Source organism: Parasteatoda tepidariorum, chromosome 3 (assembly GCF_982258835.1).
Source record: "Parasteatoda tepidariorum strain Cologne lab strain chromosome 3, Ptep-v5.0, whole genome shotgun sequence".
In the NCBI taxonomy this organism is placed as follows: Eukaryota; Metazoa; Arthropoda; class Arachnida; order Araneae; family Theridiidae; genus Parasteatoda; species Parasteatoda tepidariorum.
The window spans coordinates 119,717,387-119,744,577 of NC_141757.1; the positions used below are offsets into that span (position 1 = coordinate 119,717,387).

General features: G+C 28.9%; 1 protein-coding gene across 1 annotated transcript; it reads left to right on the top strand.

Annotated features, from left to right (window-relative positions):
• Positions 1-19,230: 19,230 nt before the first annotated feature.
• On the top strand, positions 19,231-22,242 carry LOC147814231 (uncharacterized). Its single transcript, XM_087160281.1, has 2 exons — positions 19,231-20,812; positions 20,857-22,242. The coding sequence occupies exons 1-2, from the start codon at positions 19,919-19,921 to the stop codon at positions 21,301-21,303; spliced, it is 1,341 nt and encodes a 446-aa protein (XP_087016407.1). The 5' UTR covers positions 19,231-19,918; the 3' UTR covers positions 21,304-22,242.
• The last annotated feature ends 4,949 nt before the right edge of the window (positions 22,243-27,191 follow it).

Sequence of the window (27,191 nt, forward strand, 5' to 3'; positions counted from 1 at the left end):
ACAAATCTTATTCTTATTAACTGCGATCAAAAAGTTCAAAATAAATAAATACAATGAGTGAATATCACCTTTTTTCCCACCTTTTCCTTATGGTAAATATATAAACCTTACCATTTCCCAAATGCTTGCCTATCTTGTCATAAATGAGGTTTTGAAAAAAAAAATAAAGATTTTAAGGAAATTAACTATTAATATAAACATGTAATTTATTTTATTTATAAGACCAAAAACTTAATCTATTTCAGGAAATTTTTAATTTTGTTTTTATTCATAATTAATTTTCTTTTATTAATAATTACTTTTCTTTTATTAATAATTATTTTTCAAGAATTTAATTATTAATAAAAATGGATATTCTATTTTATTTATAACACGATAAAATTTGTTTATTTTAGATAATCCTGAACGCTTGTGTCACTAATATTCAATTAAATTTACATTTTGCAAAAAAAAAAAAAAAAAAAAAAAAAAAAAAAAAAAAAAGAAGAAAGAAAAGGAAAGGAAGGAATAAGGAAAGAAATTTATTAGTCAGAAATATGTTCGATTATTCGAAAAGCGTATTTCCCAAAAAAATTTAAATTTTCCTTATGATTTGCCATTGTCAAATTTATATATAAAACAAAATAATAAGGAGCTAATTTATATTCAGCTATGTCTTTAGCAATAAATGTTTGGTAATAAAAGAAAGAAAATTATGAAAGATTTTTATAATTTTTTGAAAAATATCCTTTCACCAAAGACGAAAACCCTCCACCAGAATTAAAAAAAAAAAAAGAGAAGAATAGAATCTTAAGCTAATAAATTACACATTTGTTTTTACCAAAGAAATCGAATTTATTTTTTATAAAGACGGAAAATTTTGGATATCCATTACACTCATATCAAGTTCTGTTTTAATGACACCGGACTTGAATGTTAATTGATAATTTTTATTGTTTTAGACTACTTTTTTTGGAGTACAATCGTAAATACGTTCTTTAAATTTTGGTAAGTCGCACTGGTACCCTTTTTTTCGATTCTAGGAAAAAAAAGGTACCGGAAAAAAGGTACCTGGAAAAAAAGGTACCGGAAAAAAAGGTACCTGGAAAAAAAGGTACCTGTGTAGGGAAAATTCTGCAGGGGAAAATATTTGAAATGAGAAGATTAGATTGAAGCGCCTTCTGCTGTTCCGTGCATGTTTTTTTTTTTTTTTTTTTTTCGTGTCGCGCGTTTTCAACTAATTGAAAAGGATCAATACTTTCACCTCCAATCACGAATAAACATCCAACACATAAATCTTCCCAATTTCCCCGATTGGCTAGTTTGAGCCTCACATTAGCAACTTCATCACAAAATATAATTTAAAATAGAAAATAACTTATTTTTCACTTAAAAAAATTTAAAAAAAAGTAAAACATTATTTAAAAATTTAAATAGTATCTTCCCGCTTTAAAAAGTAATCAAAGAAAAATAAATAAATGAAATAAAATTTAAAAAAAAAAGCGTAATACAACCAGCCCATAAGTTCCCCCTTCCCTTCTCCTTACCTCAATGATCTAATCTGAATTATTACAGATAAAAAGAATATTCCTTGAAACAGCGAGAAGCATTCATGCTGCCCAGAAAGCGAGAGGGGAAATATCCTTACAGATTTTCCGTATGGAGGTACCTTTTTTACCGGGACCTTTTTTCCAGGGACCCTTTCTTCCGTACCTTTTTTTCCAGGGACCTTTTTTACCGGGACCTTTTTCTCCGTACCATTTTTTCCGTCTACCCTTTTTTTCTTCCCCGTCAAAAAGGATAACTTTAAATTCTCGCAATTTCTAAACCCCATCATCAATATCAACTTCAAACCAAAAAGACGTAATTTTTTGCCGTTCAGTCATAAATCACTTTTGTTGATAGATGTTATCGTTTTTTATGTAATACCAGATCTCTAATTAAAATCGAGTCAATTCAAAAATCAAATAAATCAGATCAAAATCACTTCTCGCAAAGCCCAATCTTGTTTTGTGGTCAAGAAGTCACGATTCGTGAATTTATCGTCTTAGGACAGACAAGGTTGTTAAGGTATGACCCTTGGCCATCATCACTGTTACTAGTAACTATACCCTTTTAAGATAAGAACGGTTATTTAAGAATTAGGCAAACAGCTATGAGCGTGTCATTATCGTCAAAATTTGCCGAAGAAGAATCATTAATCAAGAACTACCTCCTCACTCCAGTGCGAAATGGAAGTAGTAGTGCTTGATTTTAACTTCTACTCAGTAACTTCCACTTGAATGCATGAAGTTGGAATTTGAATTGGTAATTCAAATATTTAAAGCGAGTTTTTTTTATTCGAAATGGTGATTCGAGTTTAATGAGTCAGTTTAATTTGATTCTAATCTCTGAATTAGTCTTAATCTGTAATTCCTATCCATTGATTCGAATGAATGCGCGAGGTTTTACTCACACACGTTTATTTATTTTAGAGCTGGGAACTGAGTTTAATTCGAATCTTTCATTTGATTCCTTGATTTGAATCAAATCGGTTACCTGGATTTGGTTTGAATCTGCGAATCAGTGGTTTTTTCCCCGTTGATTCGAATAACTGTGCAAGACTTTACTTCCATTCGTTCGTTTACTTCAGAGACTGAAGTGGTAATTCAAATATCTAAAGTAATTCCTTGATTCGAATAAAAGCAGTCACCTGAATTTGATTCGAATCACTGAATAAGTCTTAATCAGTGGTTCTTATCCGTTGATTCAAATAAATGTGCTTCCACTAATTCATTCCTTTTGGAGTTGGAGACTTAATTGGTTATTCAAATCTTTAAAATGAGTCCTTGATTTAAAATGATGATTCAAATCAAGTCATCTGAAATTGGTTTGAATTTATGAATTGGTCTCAAGAATTAGTGGTTCATTTCCGTTTATTCGTAGGAATATATGTGGTTTTACGTTCACTCCTTCATTTCTTTTTGAGTTGGGAGACTGAATTGGTAATTCGAATCTTTTAAGTGAGATCTTGATTTGAATAAAATCAGTCACTTGAATTTGTTTTGAATCTCTTATTTAGTCTCAATAAGTGGTTTTTATTCGTTGATTCGAATAAATGTGCTATGTCTTACTTCCTCTCGTCTATTCCTTCCAGATTTGGGGACTGAATTGGTTATTCGAATCTCTGAAGTGAGTACTTGTAATGAAGATTCTAATCAAATCAGCCACCTGAATTTGAATCGAAACTGTGAATAAGTCGTAAGAATCTGTGGCTCATAACTATGCTTCAAATGAATGTACAAGGTTTTACTTTCACCCATTCAATTCTTTCAGAGTTAAGAGACTGAATTGGCAATTCGAATCCTTAAAGAGTTGAGTTGAAAAGGTATTTTATTTACGTTGCACTAGAACTGCTCAGTGAGCTATTGGCGACGGTCTCGGAAACCTCCCCGAGAAGGATCCAAAGACATGCCATCACAATTTTGATCCTCTGCAGAGGGCATTGCTAATTACGACCTGCGCGAAGTCGAACACTTTGTTGTAGAACAATTTAACGAGAACCGATACCGCGCACCCTCGGCTGAATGAAGTGGTCACCCACCGCTTGACTTCGGTGTTCTACCGTGTCCACTGCGGCTCCATAGGTAAATAGAAAAATAAAATTAATTTTCGGCACTTTTCCCCAGTTAATCGGCAAATTACTTAGATCATCTGTAGAATAAATAAATTCTGCGCTTTAGCAGTTAGATATAATTTAAAATTGTAGATATGCTTCGTAATACTACATAATTTCCTCCCTAAAACTCCTTTTCACAACATGGTTTTTCGAAGCTCTTTCGCGCCAAGGAAAAGAAAAAAAGTCACAATTTAAGTGCCTTACACTGAAAGCAAAATTATAATTTTATACAGTATATGCCATCTTGCTATAAGGAATTATATGGCCTTTAGAGCGGACAAATAACTGAAGTATTTTTAAAGTTATTAAACTTCTTAAAAATCGCTAATTGGGTGACATTTTTTCACCTGTATGAAAATTACCAAAATCAATGCCTTGTTCTCATTTTTCGCAATTTTTTTTGAGTCGAGATAATACAGCGTTGGAGCAAGTTTTTAAACGTTAGAAAATTAAACCACAAACGCTTTTCATTTTTTAAAACTGTGGCTTTTCTCCATTTTGACGTTTTGTGAAATTTTCAGTATAATCATAGAAGGCGCTGGTTAAAGATTGGCTTAACTTGAACTAACAGTCAAAAGTAACTGCTGCAAACTATTAAAATAGCATATTATTAGCAAAAAAAAAAAAAAATAATGTAGAAGAAGGAAGAAAAAAAAACATCAATTCATGCGACTACAGAGCCATTGAAAAATAGCCTTAGATTTATTACTATTTCGGTGCATCATTAGGTAAAAAATGGGTGCAGACAGCATCAAATAACTACAAATCTTGTATTTTGGGTGTATCTAAACTGGCGACTTACCATCACATAAATATACAAATTCCAGTATAGTATCTCCTTCGCCAACTTTCTTTGTCCAGAACCCTCTCCTGTTGTTCCCCCAAGGGAAAAAAATAATGGAGAAAGTCAAACATAAATATGGAGGTGACCAAGAAGGTAACTTTTTTTAATTGGTGGGGTGGGATTTAACTAAGCTCAACCTCTTCAAAGCAAACTGAATAGAATAGAGGGGGAGCGGTCAGCCTTATCTTCTGCTGCATTTTATAGCTGCAACAAGGTGGGAACTGGACATTGAATTGTTGTTGGGACAATTGAAGGTTTTTTTTCACAAGTAGGGTTTGTCCTCCTGTAACTATAAATTATTGTTTGTTGTAGGTATTAACGAACAATTTTCTACCAATACTTTGAAGAATTTTGTTGTACTGTGTAGGGTATGATTCTACGCTTAGAAGATTCTTGTAAATTAACTTTTTCACCTGGGGCATGTCACCAACAAAACACTACAGCATTTGAAGACCTTGTGTTGAACTTTACTTTTTAATAGTCATGAAATATTTTATATCAAATAGTATATCATATGAAATGATAGCTCGTGAGGTTAAAAATAAATAAATAAAAAATAACAATGAACAAACTAAAAAAATTGATTTCAAGTTCTTTCAAATAAGAAATAAAATAAAGTTCTTTAAAATAAATAAATAAAAAATAATAATCAACGAAATAAAAAATAAGTATATAAAATTGATTCGAAGTTCCTTTCTATATTCCTATAAACAAATAAAAGAAAAGTTAACTTGACTTTTTTTTCTATATACCTATAAATAAATAAATAAATTTGATTTGAAGTTCTTTCCTATATTTCCGTAAATAAATTAATTAATTAACTTGAAGTTCTTTTCTGTATTCTTAAATAAATAAATTAATAAAATTGACTCGAGATTTTTTCTATATTCCTGTAAATAAATAAATAAAAAAGTTGATTTTGGATTTTTTTTCTATATTCCTAAAAATAAATAAATAAAAAAGTTGGCTTGAAGTTCTTTTCTATATTCCTATAAATAAATAAAGAAAGAGTTGACTTGAAGTTCTTTTCTATATTCCTATAAATACATTTAAAAAAATTTGACTTGAAATTCTTTTCTATATTCTTGTAAATTTCTCTAGCCATTCATATAGTTATATATTACATCCTTTTTTTTTAAATAGCTAACGTTAAACAACCCACTCCTTTTGGATTTGCAACTACCAGTGTTCAACTATATAGCCTTTTAATTTTATACCCAATTTAGACAACTCCTGCATTGGGACACATTCGCCTATGTGAAGGACTTTTTGATAGAACTCATTTTCATTTGTGTTATATGGATAGAAAAACCTCTTACGGTTAGTCCAACGACAAGGGTTCTGTCTACAACTGGAGATATTTTACTCGTCATCTGTGCTAGTTCAGGGCGGTATTCGAACCGTTTAGCTATTTTATAGGATTCGAACGTCTCCTAGTTGGATGGCGAGTGCTCATTCCTTCGATCCACCCCGATTTCATTTGCTTCATAAAAATGTAGCTATATTTTACAATTTAATTATGATATTGGGTCGGCTGTTCAACGAGCGATATAAAATTTAAAAAAAAATTAATTATGATTGTTTCTAAATTTCTGACACTATTATATATTCATAATTAATCTCAATTCACTCAGTGAAAAAGTCGCGGGAGAATTTTAAGTAAAATTCACGCTTTTTATTATTATTATTCCGCGTTTTTATGTTTAGTTACAAGATCTGTATTTTACGTTAATAACGATAACTTTTAACTACATTTTTCTTTATGCGAATCCATCCTGTATTTCTCTGTTTTTTATCGTGCAAAAATAAAAATAAAAAATTTTCTTTTTTATTATGTTACTGTTTCGTGCGCCATTTTTTTATTATTATTATTCAGTGTTTTTATTTTCAATTACTAGATTTGTATTTTACATGAATAACGATAACATTTAACTACATTTTTCTTCATGCAAATTCCTTCTGTATTTCACTCACTCAGAATTCACGGAATTAAACATCAGAATCTGCCAGTATTAATTTAGGTTGATCTATGTACCTTCAGATAGTTAAACCAAACGGAGCATTATTCATAACGCCCTTAAAAGTGACCTTTGGCCGTTCTCCAGATCTCCCATGGAGGAGAAAGAGGGGGAAGGGGTCGAATTCTTTTTTTCCAATTTCGCGAAGTGGGAATCCTTTTGTTGGGGGGAAGCAGGGCCATTCAAAGTAAAATGCACAAAAGAACACTTCTCAGAAAAGAAAAACTGAAAAAGGAATCATAGAAGAATTTTTACCTCCCCTTACCCCTTAAGCACAAAACACGTTATTTTAGGAAACTAGGGGGCTTTTTATAGACCACAGTTAAATTTGTCAAAGTTCGTAAAGTTAAATTTCGTAAAGTTAACTCGAAACGAACTTTTTCAACCATGTTAGGTTAAAATATTGTAAGAACATATTACATTGACTATTGAATTAAACTTCAATCGTTCGTCTTTGGTTTATCAGTTGAATTGGTTCTTGTAAAACTATGTTAACTATTGAAGTCAATATATTGAGCTTCAATCGTTGTCATTGGTGTTTCAATTGAATTGGTTAGAATAAAAATATATCAACTATTGATATATTTTTATTATAAATGTAATTTTTATTATAAATGTGCATTAAAATTCACCAAAATTGGAGCGTTTTTTCCATTTAATAATTTGTTGCAATTTTTTTTTTCTTTTTTGCAGGAGGGTAAAATATTGGAAGCAGGCAGTTAAAAAAAGCTGTTTATCTCAGTTGAAGTTTTTATAATCGCTAATAATAATTAATAAAGTTGGAAAACAATGTTATGACCAAAATGAAAAACAATAATTATAAATACACACAACAAGAATAAATAAATAGTTTAAGGCTTAAAGCCATTAGCAATGTTTACATGATCACTATGTAAAGAATATTTTAAATAAATATTGCATTCTTTAATTTTTTTCCCTTCTAGATTTGAAAAAAATCACTTTTTTTTATTTTTTAAATAGCAATAATTTGTGATGATTTTTCGTTGATATTTGTGGTCCTTTCTCAAATCATGGGTGCTTTGACTCAGTCGTATTGGGTCGAGGTCTAGGTGATAATCAGGCTCTTCACTGTTTACTGCTTGCATCTACAAATTTTATAAAGCAGTTTTCTCTTAACATAAGACTTTTTTCAAATCATTCGGTTTCTGACACAAAGTTTTTTTCCTTAATGATCGAGTACAAATTTAAACTGCATTTTTTTAAAAATTATATTCCTCTTTGAAGGGTGTCAAAATTTTCTTTTAATTTTTTTTTTTATTAATTATGTTATTCACAATATTTTTCCTTCTTCTTTTTTCTAACTCACCATTTTTTCGAAATTTAGTACTCATCCTAACTTAAAAGATGTTCCTTTGGCGATGATGTTTTGCTCTAAAAACTGCACACATAACAGTTAATTAATTTAATTTAACTTAATTTTTTTTATGAAATTGTAAACCAAAAATCTTTTATTCCCTTTGCGTACCACTTAACGATCTTTCCACGGACAATTATAGTGGTGCGTGTTTTAAGATTCATTCTGTGAAATAAAACTTAATTTTTTTTCTTCTCCAAAATCATAACTCAAAGGATTTTAGAAGGGAACGATGAAATTGTCATCTAGATAATTACCTGTGGATTACCCCCCTCAAAAATATTATATTCTTCATTACCCTAAAAAAAAAAAACCTCGCCCCTTCTTCATTAGAGCATAAGCTGATTTGTCAACGAGACTGGGGTAGAGGGTGACGTAAATTGTATTTTATAAGGATATGATACTAACATAGTCTTCTAGATTATGGACGCCCAATTGTAAATTGCATCCAAGTCGTAAAGAATACAAAACAGGTCCTCACAAGGTTAAAGATTAAATATGTGAGAAAAGCTTTACGCTTTTAGATTAGCTTTTTCTTTCCTTTTTTTTTCTTCTTTCTTTAAAAAAAATGATGCATAAAATAAAATAAAAATCGGGAGGGGCGTGTTGTATAGCTTCCACTTCCAAGAAATGAGTACCGCTAATGATCAAAAATCTTAATAAATTGGGTGAGCAATTAAAAGAAAGTGCAAAGGTCGGTAACTAATTTAATTTTTATATTTTTTCATGCTTATTTTCCAATTGTTATATTTCTCTTTTTTAATTTCAATTTTCTACATTTTACTGTTTAAAGTTCTATTAATTTTAATGTTCATATGTTTTTGAGTTCTTGTATTTTATTTTTACAATTAACTTTATATATACTATTCCAGTTCTAAGAGTTTTGTCTTTTTTAATGCTTGCATATATATCTTTTTTAGATACTTTTTTACTTAGGGTGGAGGAAATGTGCTGAAATCAATAATACTTTGAGTTTGAATCTGGCAGAAATTTTTAGAACGGCTTACAATATATCATCTTTGCTGTGATGCAATTTTTAAAAGTATTTGAGCAAATGAGGACATCAATAATGAATTTTGAAAGAAATTGGAAAATATTTTTCCCCGCTGAGGATTTTAACAATGCACACATAATTTCAAAATCAGAATTCTATGTATATTCAAAAATTACTTTTAATTCAAAACATTTTTGAATTATTATTAAACAAATAATTGAAATTTGACAACTCATAGTGTCATGAAATCAACAGCAACAATTTATCAGTATTGAGAGTAAATAGTAGAGAGTGGAGAATAAGAGACAATAGTGAACTGACCATTTAATCAGACGAAAAACATAGTTCGATTTATTAAATCCATACGTTTGGCATGGTTGGGGCACATTGAAAGATTAAATTATAATAGAAATTAAACAAAACATTTAAAATGGAAACCTTTCAAAAGGAGGCTAAGTGAAACACCGAAAAAGTGATGATTGGACGATTCCAACAAAGATCTAACCGCTTTGAAGGTAAAAAACTAGAAGTTAAAAGCCAAAAATTGGAAGGTTTGGAACGATATTGTTCAGCAGGCCAAGGCTTACAACAGGATGTAGTGCTGTATGAATAAATGAGTAAGTACTGCAAGGCCTTACAGTTAGTTTTAATTCGCTAAAAATTTAAGAAAGAAGCAAAATTAAACGAGAATGATTATCGCTACTAAGTTAAAACTACACACCACAATTGCAACTAGCTTTAATTACAATCAATTGCATCTTCAAATTTGCTGCCCCGATGTCATGCCGCTTTTGAATGCATACAAAATTGCTATTTTAAGCCCATAGTATCGCGTAAATTAAATCATTGATTACACTATATTATGGTTTGACTAGAACATGGTTCAACTTCACACTTTGTTAAGGCTTCAGAAAATTTGCAACTAATTATGGTTCAAAGTTGAACCGATTTAATTGAAAGCGCATACTATATTAGAAAAAAAAAAACACGACATTTTGAAAAACGTGGAATCTTTTATTGTTCAAGTTTGCAGCAACCTTCCGTAATATGGTGCAAAGGTAAATCCTATAGCAGTACAACTCTTTCTTTTGTAAGCATAATTGCACGATACTATGGTTCAACGTGTACGGAAACAAGATTCAGCACTTTATTAAGGTTGCAGAAAACTTGCGCCTTATTATGGTTTATTGTAAAACCGTTTTTCCTTTTTTTTATTTTTGAGGTTGTACTAATTCTTTATGAAATAGCAAACGCTGTACGATATTTTGAAACGCGTAGAATCGTTCAAGTTTCCTGCAACCTTTTAGCGCCGCAAGATTATTGTGAAAAAAATTGTTTCATTAGGATGACTGCATAATAGTTACGTTTCAACATGTGCAAAGAAATGGTTGGTATGTATGCAGCAAATTTGTACCGTATTATTGTTCAAAGGATCCGATATTATGGTCCAACATTAACCGGGTCTGCTTCAGAGTGTAGATACAATGATTTTTTCTTCGATATATGAATAAATAATGCACGATGCTTGTTGATGCAATTAATTTCTATCAATTTATAATTTAGGAAATATAAGATTCATCTTTGAATGATGTATAAAATAATCGCGTAACGGAATTGTACAGCTGTTTTATTTTAACTCATCACTGCAGAAAGGAGAGGAATCCGCCTACACATACAGAACTTAAAAACGACATTTTGACGAATTATGAAATAAAACAAAAGCATCCTAGGTGGAGGTCTAAAGTTTGTGGGCACAATTTATTTTCGCTTAATATGTCATAGTCATAAGCTATATAACATGTGAAGTATCTACTACAACAACTGAAAATAGATAAATAAAGGAAAATAAAGATAAAAATTCAAGCTTTCACAATATTATTAGAAAACTATTTTACACTTGCTGTCGAAAACTCAAAAACAAAAAAAAAAATACCATTTCTCCTCTAAATTCATATTTTTTTATTTATTTTTCACTGTTATTATAATTTTTTTAAAAATTTGAATTTTAACAAGTCCAAATTATAAAAAGGCAGCACCAACATTATTTCATTATTCAATATTCATCAATGTAACCACACTTATTTATATGTGAAACCAAGCTGACAGCATACAAAACTTTAAATTGAAGAAATAAATAGATAAAACTTCTTTTTCACCCTAAAAACTGTCTTTAAAGTACATACAAGGAGTTCATAGTGTAGTGCTGTGATATTATTATGATGCACAGAGGGTTGAAAAATTCGTTTTAAAATCTGAATGAAATCTTTATCATTTAGAATTCAACACTTTAGAATTCAACCATTGAACCAAATAATATCCTTTTCTCTCTCTTTGAAAAATTTTTTTTGACAAGTAAATACATTAATTTTGGAGTCAAACGGTTAGGGTTTAAACGGTTAAAGTTATTTTAGAAATTCAAATGTTTTATAAATTACCAAATTAACTCATTAATGCCAATGTTATAATTTTTTTTTTAAATTGTGTATTTAAATTAAACATAGTGAAATCAATTAAAAATGTTTTTTTTCCCCTTTTTATTTTAGATTTAGCACAATGTTTTAAAAAATAACCACTTTTTAATCTCTAAATCTTTAGTTATATTAATACCAAAATATCAAAGCGGTCGCATTCGAAAATAAATAAGAACACGAATTCTTACTAATAATTCCCAAAAGTTTATAATGTATTTTTGGAACCATCTCTGAATATTAAGAGGACATTAATCAATAACAAATCCCAATGTTGAAGTACGTAAAAAGGGGTGAAATTAATGTTTATTTCTGATTTATATTCACAGAATTAGTCTGACAATTCAAAACTAATAAGACTGTCATCCAATTTCATTATTAAAAAATGACCCCGAGGAATAAGTCTACCTTTAATAGACAATAATTCACTTTAAAAAGGAAAGAAATGGAAAAAAAAAAATTTTTTTTTAAATTTTTTTTAATATTTGAATAGTAATTAATGACTCCCCTTAAATATATTTTATTAATGAGTCTTATAATAAATATTCTTACAACTCTAACCTACAGCCTCGAACTTAAAACAACGTAAAATTGTTTTTTTTTTTTTTTTTTCTCTCCTTAAATTTGCTGAAAAGTTGAATTCATTTTGCTTCGTTTTAATCAATTGATCATTCCGTTACTTTTTTTCACAGCACCTCAATAAAGAAACAAAAATCAAAAAACAAATACTATCACTTCATTCACATTTTGTTAAACAATGGTTGGATGAAATTTATTAAGCATTCTAAAGTTGTGGTTAACTTTCTGCCCCTCCCACAATTGGGCTGAAACTGAAGCAAAGCCACGCCTTTTCCTGCCCACACCTGTCTGATCTTCCTAATTGGACAGGTAAGATTAGACAGGTAATTTCGGTTTGAAATAGTGTGGTGCTGCCATCTAGTTGTTTAAATTCGTTTCAAATTTTATATCGTGTCATTGAAGAAATCGCTATATTTGTGTTTTAATTGAACTGAATTTTTTTACAGTCGTTTCTAAAACGCTCCCAGATTTTTAAATTTAAAAAGAAAATGAAAAGTGTTATCGAATTAGAGAATCTGCGCTCATAAATTCTATCTGTATAATTTCTTGCGTATTTTATCCAATACAAAAATTCATAAATGGATGAAACAGAGTAAAAAAAAATAATAATAACTGTTTTGATCTATATTTAATAGTTCTATTATTGTGGCTTAAAAAACATGAATGTATTTTTGTAAGCATTGTTCTCAGTTTTCACGAGGAAAAAAAAAACGTAGAATATTCTTTTATAAATTATAACAATTTCTATGGATTTTATGATAAAACTTTCTAAATTATTAAAATCAATTTATCTGAATAATTCTTTAGATGATTAGCTAAAACTTGAGTTATAGTGGTATGCATAAAGGGTCGAACAACAGAAAACCTTTTTACAAAATTTTAAAAATAGTCGCATTTGTTTCTTTTTTTCTTTCTTTTTACACAGTTATTATTCCTAATGAAAAAAATAATATCTCTTGAAACTCGAAATCTTGCAATGTTATTCACAACATTAAAAGGGTAGAATTTAATACAATTTATGTAATAAAAAAAAATAAATATAATCCATAGCTATATTCCTTCGAGTTATTTTTAATTTCTCAGTTTTCTTTACAATTTTACAATCAGGAGCTTCAGAGTAATTACTGATAATAATTAAAAAAATAAAATTTTGGAACAATCATATTTCTGTAATAAATTTGTACTCGTTAAAAATAATGTCATTTCACTTCCTTAGCGATTTCAAATTATAATTAGCAATGGCTAATAATTAAAAAAATGTCTTTAAGGATCATGTAATAATGATTTGATTCGTGTGGCATTGAGCCAATTACGCTGAGAACTTTCACCTAAAATAAAGGTCTTCTTTTAAATATTTAACAACAAATCGCGTCTCTAGTTTTTATAATACCGTATATGGATGAGCCATTTTTTTCTTCCAAATAATATCCAAAGGGCCGGGAAAGCCTGGTTGGTAGGGCGTTGGACTCGCGTACGTAAGAACGGGAGTTCGAATCCAGCCGGCCGAAGAATCCCTGTTTATTAAATGGTGACTGATGCACGTTAAATCTATCGGGGTCACAAAGTCTTTCAAGTTCCTAGGACAAATCAGTACCTCTGTGGATACTGATCCAGGAGTTCGTTTGTCTTCTGAATTGGGGTTCAAAATTACAAAGGCTACAGAGTTAAACATTGGTAGTGGAACATCGGAATACTGCGTGTCAACTTTCTTTCAGCTGGTTATCCACGGGTAGTCCGCACCACCCTCTTCATTCTTCTACTTCATTCACTCTTCAGTTCTCTCTACTCACATCTTTCCGCAGTAAATTTGGGTCGGCTGTTCAACGACGGTTACAATACAAAATAGTTTCCAAAGAGCCGTGATGGTTCAGGGGAAAGAGCGTTCGTCTTCTAATGAGGTGAACCGGGTTCGAATCCCAGTGATGGTTGATCGATACGAATTCCGCATCCGGCTTGCACGGACCACAGTGCTGACGTAAAATATCCTCAGTGGTAGACAGATCATGGGTGAGAGTCCCCTTACGTCAGGCTAACCGTGGGAGGTTTTCATCTCCATGTAACGCAAATGCGGTTTGTTCCATCAAAAAATCTCCCACGAAGGCACATTTCTCCCAATACTTGGTCCAGAAGTTCCTTTGTCTTCTGGATCAAAATGACGAGGCTACGGAGTTGAACATTAGTTGTCGTAAATCCGAAAATCGGGTCTGCTGTTCAATAACGGATATAAACCACTAGAAATATATAACTAATTGCTTTTAACTACCCTGTAAAAAATCTGGTTAAACGTTTAGCCAATACTTGGTGCAAAGTTTCTAATTGCACCATAAATTGGTTTAATGAAAAATTGTTTTAGTTAGGTTGCACCATAAATTGGTAAATATGATCGATAAATACATACATGGTTGCACCAAACTTTTGGATTATGAGACGCACAAGCTTTAACCGTGACCGATAACTTGTTGACTAATGGCGGATTTCGTTGTCTGTCATCTCATGCAAATTGGCCTTGAAGTTGTGTATTTCTTTTGCAGGTAAGTAAACTTTTCTTATTTATTTGCATTAATTACTGTTCATTTCCTTCATATCATCTTTAAAAATTTAGTTGTTTGTTCTGAAAGAGTGAGTTTCAAATTTCTTCTCAAAAACTATATTCGCTGTATGTATAATTAAATATTTTAAAATCTGTATTGGCTCTTTTTCAGTAAATAAGTGCAATGCCAGTGAGAAATTAAAAGTGAATTCGGCAATATTTAAGCATCATAGCGTGCTGCCAAATTTACTGCTAGCGAAAATTATCTAAATCCGCGTTTTAATTGAATTCTCTTGCGCAACAAAAAAAATAGTATTTTCTTTTAGGATTAAAACGTTTTATTAATATTTGTGCTTCTGTTTTGATTTTCATGTGGCATCATTCTATATCGTTTATTTTTGTTTGTGAAGTCACATAATTGCATGAGTTTTTATCTATGCATTATTAAATGGCTTTGAAGTAAAATTTTCAAAAACAAATTAAACTCCATTTTACCTCAATTTAATACTGAAGAAAAAGGGAGGTTGTCATGGAAACTGGGTTACTATTTAAGTTGGCCGGTTGCACGAGGTAGCAAACAAGCAGAGAAAGCGGACAATATTGGCGTTAAGAAAAATAAAGTGCTGTTAAATTTTTTTTGGCCATTACTTTTACTAAAATTTAGAACAAAATGCAGAAGAAATCAAAATATTTTTAGAGCATTTGGAAGTAAACTAATTTCTTATTCAGATTTTTAAAAAACAGATTTCTTCTTATTTTTTATCTAAGGGAAACTAATTAAAAAAACAAAATATTGACTTAAAAAAGTTTTTTTTTGAAAAAATCTTAATAAAAAAAGTACATTGATGCTCATAAATACTTTACTTTAGATATTTATTTTTCTACTCAACCTTTTTTCTTTTTACAGTTTCCTTATTGTGGGAGAAGGAAAATTCAATATAGGAAAAAAATCATAAGTATGCTTTATAATATTAACAATTCTTTCCTTTTTTAAAAGTTTTCTAAACATTTTTCTTCTCGCTTATCAGAAATTTTCACCAATGGTTTTAATAGTTCCCTATAAATATTGATGATTAAAATGAGGTATAACGTAAAATAATTAAAAATAAAAAGGCATAAAACATTAATTATGATATTTGGTTACATCAGTTATGATGACCGTAAATTGTATGAGTACCAAAGTGCCTTTGAGGAAAAAAAAATTCTTAAAACAGTTAAGATTATTTGAGACTCTTACTTATAGGAACTCTCTACTTTCTAGTAAATCTAAATCAAAATTGTGAGATTTTTTATCATTTTTACTGTGTTAATCGATATAGTATAATTTTTTGTATTTTATATTTCATATGAAACAAAACACCATTCAGAAAATAGTCTTAATTCTTATTTTTTTGTTTTGTAAAATGTTTACCATTTATGGCATACTCGTTAAGTTTAAACAGTGGTTGCCAACACATTTAAAGTTTTGAAAAATTATTTAACATTTTATATTGGAATTGCAAACGGGTTTAGGTACTTGGTTAAATGCCTTCTATACTTTCCCCCCTCACACATTAATGGTTAATTGAAAACTTCGATGAAATAAAAAAAAAACTCAAAACTTCATTTTTTATTTCTAATTTAATCTAAAAATTGTAATATTCATTTTCATATTGCCTCATAACAGTAATTAATAGTCTTGTATTTTTTTTTGTTCTGATTATTTTAAAATGTATTAAAAAATGTATTATTTTGTGACATTTACTGTTAAAATATATTTCTCGTTAGCATAAAAAATTATCAATAAAAGGCCAAGTTTACTTTAAGTTAGATACGGATTTTCTTCTAAAACAAATTTACTTATGATTTTTATGAAACTAGACAGTTTCTCCTTACCATTGGCAAGCGAATATTTTCCTTGAGTTAGCATTTACTTGCAAAATTTGGGATGAAAAACTAATGCTTAATTTCAGTAAATCTTTGAGAATGCATTATTCGAAATTCGTTAGAATGATTTTCGCAGAATTTATATAAAGAGATCACATATTTCTAATGTAGCATATTTTGACTCTTTTTTGACTATAGCCGATAGGCAGTGGTATACAAATATAAAGTCGTAAATCTTTCAAATTACAAGGTATCCCCTCCCCCCCCCCAAAAAAAAGAAACTGCTGTTTTCATTTGTTTTAGACTGTTTTTGACCAAAATTTCTTGCTTTCATGGCTAATTTCTTGTTTACATTATTTCTTCATAGTTTGACTCGAATGAATTTGGGGTTGATATTTTATTGTATTCCAAACAATTTAGAACATGGAAAATTTTGAAATTTTCACTATTTTAGTATGTTTGCTAATAATTTTTAGACTACAATTTAATATTTTCTTATGTAGACAATGAAGATGCAGTAGGAACGGTCTTCAAAAATTGAATTTGGGTGAAGGTATTTATGATCTTGTTGAGAGAACGTATAATCTCTCCCCATATTCATATATTATAAAAAAAATTGATAAAGAATTCAAAGAGTATGTTGATCTTGATAATTTAACTGAGATTTCTAATAAAGACAAGTTTAAAATTGAAAGGATAGAACGACCTTCAACATCCCACAATTCTACTATTTCAGACTTTTCAGCATTTCTTTCCGAAAATACCCTTAAGGAAAATATAAGTGTTGAAGTTGTTTTGAATTTAAAAACTAAATGCTGGCAAAAAACATTCTTTTACCTATAAAAGACTTTTCCAAACCTTTAAAAGTAGCTCTGGAACAAATGAAGGATTTAAATTGGGAACATTCTAAGGAGCTAATTGGCCATCTGGCAAACTATGTCTACCAATTCAGCAAATACCCTAAATTACAAAGGCAACAGATTTGTCTTTCTCTTGTTGAGTTGTATCCATATTTAAAAAGGGATTTAGGATTAGGTATTGGATCCTTGTAACTTAAACTTATGAACAAACTGAAACGATTGCGACAAGCGGACGACTCATTAGAAGTGTCAGTGATGAAGAAAGCAGCACATGGACAGAAAACTCCAAAAAGAGTAAAAAGACAAGCATCGGGTACATTAAATTGGGCGCCAGACCATTTTCCTGGCGAAGATGAAAATACTCAACAAGTCCACATTGAAATATTAAAAGAAGAATTTTCTAAAGAAGATGGGTGTCAAGACAAAAATAAAATAAAAAACTTAATGGCCTTAACTTATTCCTTTCGCCGCGAGCACATAAACAATAAAATCTCAGAAAATGATATGTTATTGAAATATCCAATTTTTTTTCAAGTTAATGAACAGTTGGATGAATTTCTTAGATTGACTTCCATAGATATTAAGAAAGATTTCCCACTTAATGCTATTTGCAAAGGAACGCAATTATTAAAGCTGTTCAGACTTAAGAAACTAACTGATGATCAAAAGACTTTTCTGAATAAAATAGACTTTCATTTGAATAACATAGATATTGTACCCAAAAGATGCGAAACTGAAATTTCATATGGAATTATGATTCTACCTTTTTTGCTTAAGGAGTCTATGAATCTTTTTTTTGAATTAGTAAGTTTTAAATTTTATTTTGATTTTGAAACCTATAATTAATGTAAATATACTTATTTTTTGTTTATTAATTTTTTTCTATTGCAAAATTGTGCCTTAAATAAGAGTACGTTTTTTTTAATCAGCTGCTGTTACCATTTTTTGATGAAATACTGAATACTGACGTTAATATCTTATTGTATTTGTAGAAAATAATATTGGTATATGCAAACAGAAATGTCAGTCTATGAAGCCTCTTAAACCAATTTTAAATGCAGAAACATTTTTTTTTCTTTTATTCATTCAACTATCACATTCTTTACCACAAAGGATGCCAGAAGTATTGCTCATTTAACGTTACCCAGCGGGCACCTGTGAACTTCAGCGGTGGAGGCGAGCATATTACCTATGCCACAGATACCTGTTCATAGGGTGGGCAGCATTCGCAAAACAGAGGACAAATGCATGGAAAGAACATCCCTGCCGAAGCAAAATTCAAGTCCGAAAGCATTGGCTACTTAATCGTGCTACTCTGACCACTTTGCCAACAGTGAAAAAAAAAACTTCAATACTAGTTTTTATGTTAGATAAAATGAATTTCTCTTCGAACAAAAAAAACAAGTTAATTGTCAAGAAAATTTTTTCGCCTCTTTAATATCGTGTAAAACTTAGAACAAAAAATATATGACTAATAAATTTTCAAATAAATTCATTAATGTCCAGGTATTTAAGAATTTAGAATGAAAACCCTAGGTACCTATTTACCCTAAATTATTAAATCTCTGGTCTTTTACAACACTGGTTACTCGTTACATGTCTGATTTAATTTTGGTATAGATTTAATTATTTTAGTGATTAATTTTTTCAGGTTTCTCCTGATGATGATACTCCCAATCTCAGTTCTATTCATCCTGTCATTTATGGTGATATTGATTTTGAGAGTTATTTTGATATAGTGATTGAAGGACGCGCTGTTACCAAAGTTAAGACTTTTCTCTTGGCCGTGACATTGTTGATGTCGTTTAATTATACTCTGAATATTACGTATGCCAAAGCTGTTACTAACAGTATGAAATTCATCCAACATGTTCTGTTAGGTATTTCTGAGGAAACTTTGCCTCCCAAAGTGATTACATTGATTAAAAATTTATAAATAATTTAATTTCATGTTGAATTAAATATTAATTATTAAGGTAACTACCGTGATTGTGATAAAAAAGGAAATTTAATTTTGTCATTAATTTAATTTTTGAAAAAAATCAAAATTGTATTTTTTTTAGTATGTTTAAATGTTATAACTGCAGTTTGAACTTTAAAGATGCTACTACATACTTAATCCATATTAAGAATGCTCATAGTCATGTGCAAATGTTTCGATTTATGTGTTGATTTAATGAATGTCCAGTTCTTTGTAAAAATTTTCATGAATTAAAAAAACATCTGTTTAAGCATGAAGAACTGTGTACTGGACCTACTAAGTTTACTTGCGTAACTTGTGGATTTAATTCATTCTATAAAAGGAAACTAATATCTCATTATAAATCTCATTCTGTAATAGAATGCCCTGTCAATAATTGTAATCGATCTTACACAAATTTTTCATCATTTACATCTCATATAAGCCGTAGTCCTCCAACATTTCTAGTTGATTCTAAGCCTGTGGATGGGCCACGAACAGTTTCTCATGATATACGTATCTGAAATTGACGATGTCAGAAATTTTGATGAATCTTTCAACTCTCAGTCAAGTGACTTACAACATAAAGTTTCAATATTTATTTTAAAATTACAAGAACATTTTATGTTACCACTTTCAATAGTAAACGAGATAGTTCTCGGAATAAAAGATATACAAGAATGTCATAAAATCTGATATATCACGCATCTTAAGGGAAAATAACATAAATGAATCATCACTTCAAACAGATTTTCACATTAATGAAACAGATATTGCTCTCGATTCCATGAAATCCCCCCATCTTCGTAAAAAATTAATGAGCTATGGAAATATATTTCCAGTTGAATATAAATTAAGTAGTGGAAAATCTTTTCAATATATTCCTATAATTGATCATTTAAAAGCATTTTGTAAGAATAGGGAAGTACTAAAATACATTTTAATGCCTTTTGAAACTCAAAATTCTCTTCTTTGTGATATTCAAGATGGCAGCATATTTAAACAAAATAATTCATTTAAAGAATATCCAAATATTCAGATAATTTTGTACCTAGATGATTTCCTTGTAACTAATCCTTTAAGGGGTAATCAAGCTAGACACAAGTTAACTGCGTTTTATTATACTATTGCCAATTTGCCATTTACTTTTAGATCAACTGTTTGTGATATGCAATTAGCTATCATTTGTAAAAGATCAGATATTAAGGAGTATGGATTCAGACCCATTTTGACACCTCTTTTAAAGGATTTAAAACTTTTAGAAGACACAGGTATAAATATTGCTGGTATATCAGGAATAGTAAGGGGTTCTTTAGTGTCAATTGTTGGAGACAATTTGGCATTGCATGAAATAGGGAGTTATACAACAAATTTTTCTAGCAGTACAGGTCGTTTATGTGGATTTTGTATGGCCACATATAATGCCATGGAAAGTAATTTTAAGGAAAAGTATTTTACACGACGTACAAAACAAACTCATGAAAGCCAAATTAACCTCATAAATGTAGATAATAGCTACATAAATTTGTATGGATATAAATTTAACTCTCCTATGAATGATTTAAGATATTTTCATACTAGTACTATGCTTCCACCTGATGCTATGCACGATCTACTTGAGGGTATTGTTCCATTAGAATTAGCTCTAATAATTAGTGGTTTAATTAAAAGTAAATTTATTAGTCTTCCTTTATTAAATAGAAATTTGGTTTTAATGATAAACCCTATAGACCATATGACGTAAAAGTAAACTTTGCAAAAGGAATTCAAATGCCAGCTTCCCGTATGTGGTCTCTTCTTAGATTCTTACCTTTAATGATAGGTATCTTTGTCCCGGAAAATGAAATTGTTTGGGAATTTCTATTAATTTTGAAAGATATTGTAGATATTATTTTGTCTCCAGTCATAAATACTGATTATGTGTCTTTGTTAAAGGATCTAATTTATGAACATCATACTATGTTTACACAAATATTTAAAGAAACTAAGTTAAAACCAAGACACCATTTTTTAGTGCACTACCCACGACTTATTTTAGAATTCGGCCTTCTTGTACATTTATGGTCTATGAGATTTGAAGCAAAGCATTTGTATTTTAAACGTGTTGCCCAGGCTTCTAAAAATACCAAAAATTTACCTCTTACATTAGCACAAAGGCACCAACAGCTATAATATTTTTATAATAGTCAAGAAAGGGTCTTAGGAAAAAAATTTTATATTACCAATGCAAAACCTCTCGATAAAAATATTTATTCTGCAAAAATCACCGGCATTTTAGAAGGCTATGAACAGTTTTTCCGAACTTCAAAAGTCTCTAGTATCAGGAATAGCTTACAAACAAGGAATGTGTGTAGTTTTAAGTTTTGAAAAAGAAGAACCTATATTTGGAAAAATTATTATTATTTTGTGCAAAGGCACCAAAGTTTTATTTTTGTGTAATCTCTATAAATCTTGTTATGTTTTTCACATAAGAGGTTATCAACTAAAGAAATGTAATGTAATTAAAATAATAGCACCAGAAAATCTTTTAGATTCCTCTGTCGGAATATAGATATGGGAATGACAGTGTTGTCATTCCCAAACATCTTTTATTTGATCATTAGTACATTTTTAAATCTGAATCATAAAATTCGTATCTGAAGTCCTTAGTTTGAGGAATAACAGGAATATAGTTAGAATCTTATACTGCTTAGCTGAAAAAACCTTTTGACTGTGTTTCTTTTATGCTGTTACTGTGTACACCCTCAGCTCAAAAAACATCAGTTTTTTCTTATTTACAGATTTCTAGTTTAATAAATTTTTGCTCAAGTTATGCATTTTACTTCATCTATCTTATCTTATTGGTAACCGGATATATGAAAATTACATAAATCGTAAAGATATATAAACATTGATTATTCTTAAATACTCACCACTATTTATTAATTTGTAAAGAAATGACAGTAATTTTTTCCCAACTGAGGGAATTTTTAATCTTTTTATAAATTAGTAAAATTTGTTTTCGAAAAAGTAATTTAGTTAAATTGTAATTTTTAATGCGGATCAGGGAATTGAAAATTATTTTCAGATAATCCCAAATTTCATAACTGTAAATAACAAAAACATACTTATCTGCCATATTTTTGTGTAAATATTTTGTATTCATCTTATAAATGCTGTAATATGTATGAAAAAAATAATCTACATATTTAACTTTTAAGATTATTATTTTGTATCGTATATCATTTTGTCTATGTATATAAATATCAGTGATTAAAAATGAATAAATTATGCTTGAATATTGATCTGGATGTGGTCATTTTTTCATTATTATTTCCAAGTTATATAGGTATTTTTATATTTTTAAATTTACGTCAAATTAATTATTTCCCTTCGAAAATGCAAATAATGTAGGGATTTTTCTCTAATTAGACATTGGGGGGTGATGATCAATATTTGTCTACTCTTTCATATAAAATTTGCTTGTAAATTATAATTTTTCAATTTTAAAGTATTAAAATTCTTTTGAAGAAGTTTTTAATTTGAAGAAAGAAAAACAGACACTATAGAATAAGTACCATTAATGTTTTAAAGAATAAAATATAAAAAAGAATATAAATACTAGACAGAAGCAAATTATTATAACTATGTATTTAAAGAGAATTTTAATATTTAAAAATAGAAGTATTACTTTCGCAAACAAATATATATACACATATATAGATATTAAAGCGCCAAAAGCAGAGACAGTTAGCATCATTATTAAGTATTTATAAAGCACTCAAAAGCATATATATATATATACATATATATAAAATTCAAATTTGATTTATATAAATGTCATGCCAAATAATAAGGAAAAGTTACAGTATTGTCTAACTGATACATATTTGGTTTCAGTAAATAACCTTCTTATGGCAGAACCTCCTAATTTGGGATTACTAAAATATCAATCCATCGTGCAATCTTCTCCTACTTTTGAGGGCTTTATAAATACTTAATAATGATGCTAACTTTCTCTGCTTTTTGGCCCTTTAAAAATACTTAATATTGGTGCAATCTTACCCTACTGTTTAACACTATAAAAATACTTTATAATGGTGCAACCTTCCTCGCTTTTATTTCCCTTCAAAAATACCGAATAATGGTGCAACCTTCCTCGCTTTTATTTCCCTTCAAAACCCTGATATTTGGTGCAACCTTCTCTCGTTGTTTGGAGCTAGTGAAAGCACCAATATATAGTAAAGCTGAACGCCAAATTATGTAGCCAGCAAATGAATGCCAATGTTCGGTGCAGCATAGCTCGAAATTTTTTACAGTGTAGTTGCTTAAGATAGTAACCAAAGAAATTTAACTTATGCACCCAATAAACTATGTAACTCTTCGGTCATTGAAATATTGTTGTCTTCAGCTTATCAAATGTCATTAGAATTTAATGAAATGAATAGAGCTAATTTTTTTTTCTCAATTTTGTGTTACTTTAAACTTGATTTGACTTATTGAAATTACATACATTTGCTGACTTGTGTGCTCAATATAGGCTTATAAGTCATTGTCAAGTAGAAAATACAGATAAAGACATCACAAAGAATACGGCGGGATTCGAGCCCGCTACCTCCACGCTTAACAGAGCGTTTGGACCGGCGATACCGCTCGGCCAGGGAGGGAGGCCCCTACTCTTTAAACTTCTTCCGATTTTCTCTTGATGATTCACTTCACTTCTTCGATCACTATATTACCGGACTCACTTGAAAAGGATATTTTTCATCTACAAAAAAGTAACTTTAGTTTGATTTAAATGAAATTTTTTACCAGTCAGATCTCTCTCCGTCGAATAGGGTTTTTTTTATAACCACTAGCGTTTATAAGTTATACACATACTTTCATAGTTTTTATAACACAAACTTTATAGACGTTGCAACTTTATGAAAGATCACCTTCAAAGGACAGATGATTTAACTGATAATTTGTATAACAGGTAAAATATTTCCAACAACAGTCTGCTGACAATATCATCTGTGCGGCCATTACAGTGGCATAAAAACCTTTTCAATTAAATTTCTGATTTGTCTTTCTTATAATCAAAACTCACAAAAAAGAAACAACAAAATACATAAAAAATATTATAGATTTAGATTTTTTTTTATTACTTATAAGAATATTGCAAATAGCTATTTTTCAAATGAGAAAAAAATTTTGCTTTGTCTCATATAAAACGAAATATAAGTTAATTTTTTTCTCCGTATTGGAGTTACTTTCATACATTTACTACTCTTTTCACAAAGATCGTATTGCTTCGAAATATTTTGCCCAATTTAAACAGATGTATCGTATAACCTATTGCACATAACTACATGAAATTTGAAGTGTATATAGTTTAGTTACTTAACTTCAAATTTTCTTGAGGAAATGTGAAAAATAATTTCAAGCTTTATATATATATATATATATATATATATATATATATATATATATATATATATATATATATATATATATATATATATATATATATATATATATATATATATATATATATATATATATATATATATATATATATATATATATATATATATATATATATATATATATATATATATATATATATATATATATATATATATATATATATATATATATATATATATATATATATATATATATATATATATATATATATATATATATATACATATATATATATATACATATATATATATATACATATATATATATATACATATATATATATATACATATATATATATATATGTATATACATATATATGTATATATATATATATATATATATATATATATATATATATACATATATATATATATACATACATATATATATACATACATATATATATACATACATATATATATATATATATACATATATATGTATACATATATATGTATATATATATATATGTATATATATATATATATATATATATATATATATATATATATATATATATATATATATATATATATATATATATATATATATATATATATATATATATATATATATATATATATATATATATATATATATATATATATATATATATATATGTATGTGTATACATAGACAAGTTACATAAACATTTTTCTGAAAAAATAAACAAAAGCTTTCAAAATTTAATCATAATATTTTTATTTATCTTAAGAATTCGAAACATCGTTTTTTAATTTTTGAATCTTAATTTTTTTTTAATCATTTCACGGAATATTAATTTATTTTCTTCTTTTCTTCTTTTTTCTGTTTATTTGTTTATAGTATTATACAGCAGTACAGAAATCAAAATAAATTCCTTTTTAGAAAAGTTTTTAAAATGTTTCCCAGAAGCTTACTTAATGCGTTGATTGAATACAGTGGACGGGAAAGAAAGAAAAAAACATTTCTTTTTTTTAAAATCATGATCACCCTGGTCTACGATATTATTTTACTTGGGTATTGTATTGAATCTTCATCAAGCAGTGACACTGGACTCCTATTTGCTACCAGCATTTTGTCCAATCAAAAAGCTTCCTCGCTATATTTCAATTTTGCCTACTGTCCTACAATCCAACTGCTAATTGAGATTAATGAATTGTAAAGAAACCTGCCTCTGATGCAAACTCACCAATCATGGATAATAACACAGTTCGTAATCACACTTTCTAGTAAACGTCTGGCACAAGGCGTGTAAATGGAAAAAATGATTTTCACTTCTCCATCTTACGCGGTTAAAGTTAGTTGATGATGGTGATTATTGTTGAGTCGTTTGTCCCCTTGAACGAAACTATCGTTTTCTTAGGTGAAAACAAATGATTGTTCTTTGAACTCTTTTGTTTTGTTTTAGAGTTGATTTCGGAGATTCGTAAATAATATGCTACATAAAGTTTATTTTATTTTATTTTATTTTATTTTATTTTATTTTATTTTATTTTATTTTATTTATCTTTTATTTTATTTATTAATTTTTTAATTTATTTTACTTATTTATTTTGTATTTTATGATTCTATTAAAATTCTACTAAGGTCTATTGGTAATCTTAAGTAATTTTATTTAGCAATAATTTTTTTTACTAACATATCAATTAAAGGTAGATTATTATCACAAATTCAGTGAGTTCACATAATGTAATTTAATATTTTCGCTTACCAAACTGGCTGTAATCTTAAATACAATTAGTGCATGCATCATATTGTGTATGAAGCTGATAGTTAAGTTTTACTCTTTTAGCTTCAAACTCTTAATTTAGAAATCAAAAACATAATTCGCGATCGCAACGAACTATAGGCAGTGGCGTAGCTAGGTAACCAAGGGCCCTGGGGCAAATTAAAAATGGGGCCCCTCTGCTATGTAAACTGATTAGGTTTTATCAAATAAAAATATGAAATATACAAATACTTTAAAAATGCTAAGCTACTTAAGCTCTTTTTTGTGCACTGCAGGGCAGGTAATAAAAATATTAAACAGTAACAACATATATTACAATTAATACTTGATGTAGGTTTGGCTAATAAAGCGAAATGGAGAAGATTCAAGGGTTTATTATATAAAGGTCGGGCCTACCAACTGACTAAATAACAATTATATTTTTTTCCTAGCCTTAGTTTTTGCAAAAGTATCAATGACTTCGTTTAAATCCAGGCTTGATGCGGTTTTGTTTTCAATTGCTATTAGCGATAAATGTCGGAGTCGAGTTTGGCCCATATTATTTCTTAAATAATTTTTTATTATTTTTAATTTGCTAAATGACCTTTCAGCTGCTGCAGAAGTGACAGGAATTGTAAAGAATAATAACATTGCTGTAAATACTTCCGTGAGGCCGCATTCTAGCACTCCATATTTGCTCATTATTTCCTTACATAATTGGCGAACAGTCCATGCTTGAGTTAGTTGAGGTAAAAACAGGTGGTAAATATTAATAAATTGAAGTGAAAAACTAGGGCCTATTATATCTTAATATTTTCTTTGGAATTCGTCACACTTTTGTAATACAGCTGCTTCATCAACGTGTAATAAAAATGTTGGTGTTAGAAAATCGAATATATGACAGACTGCACTCATAAC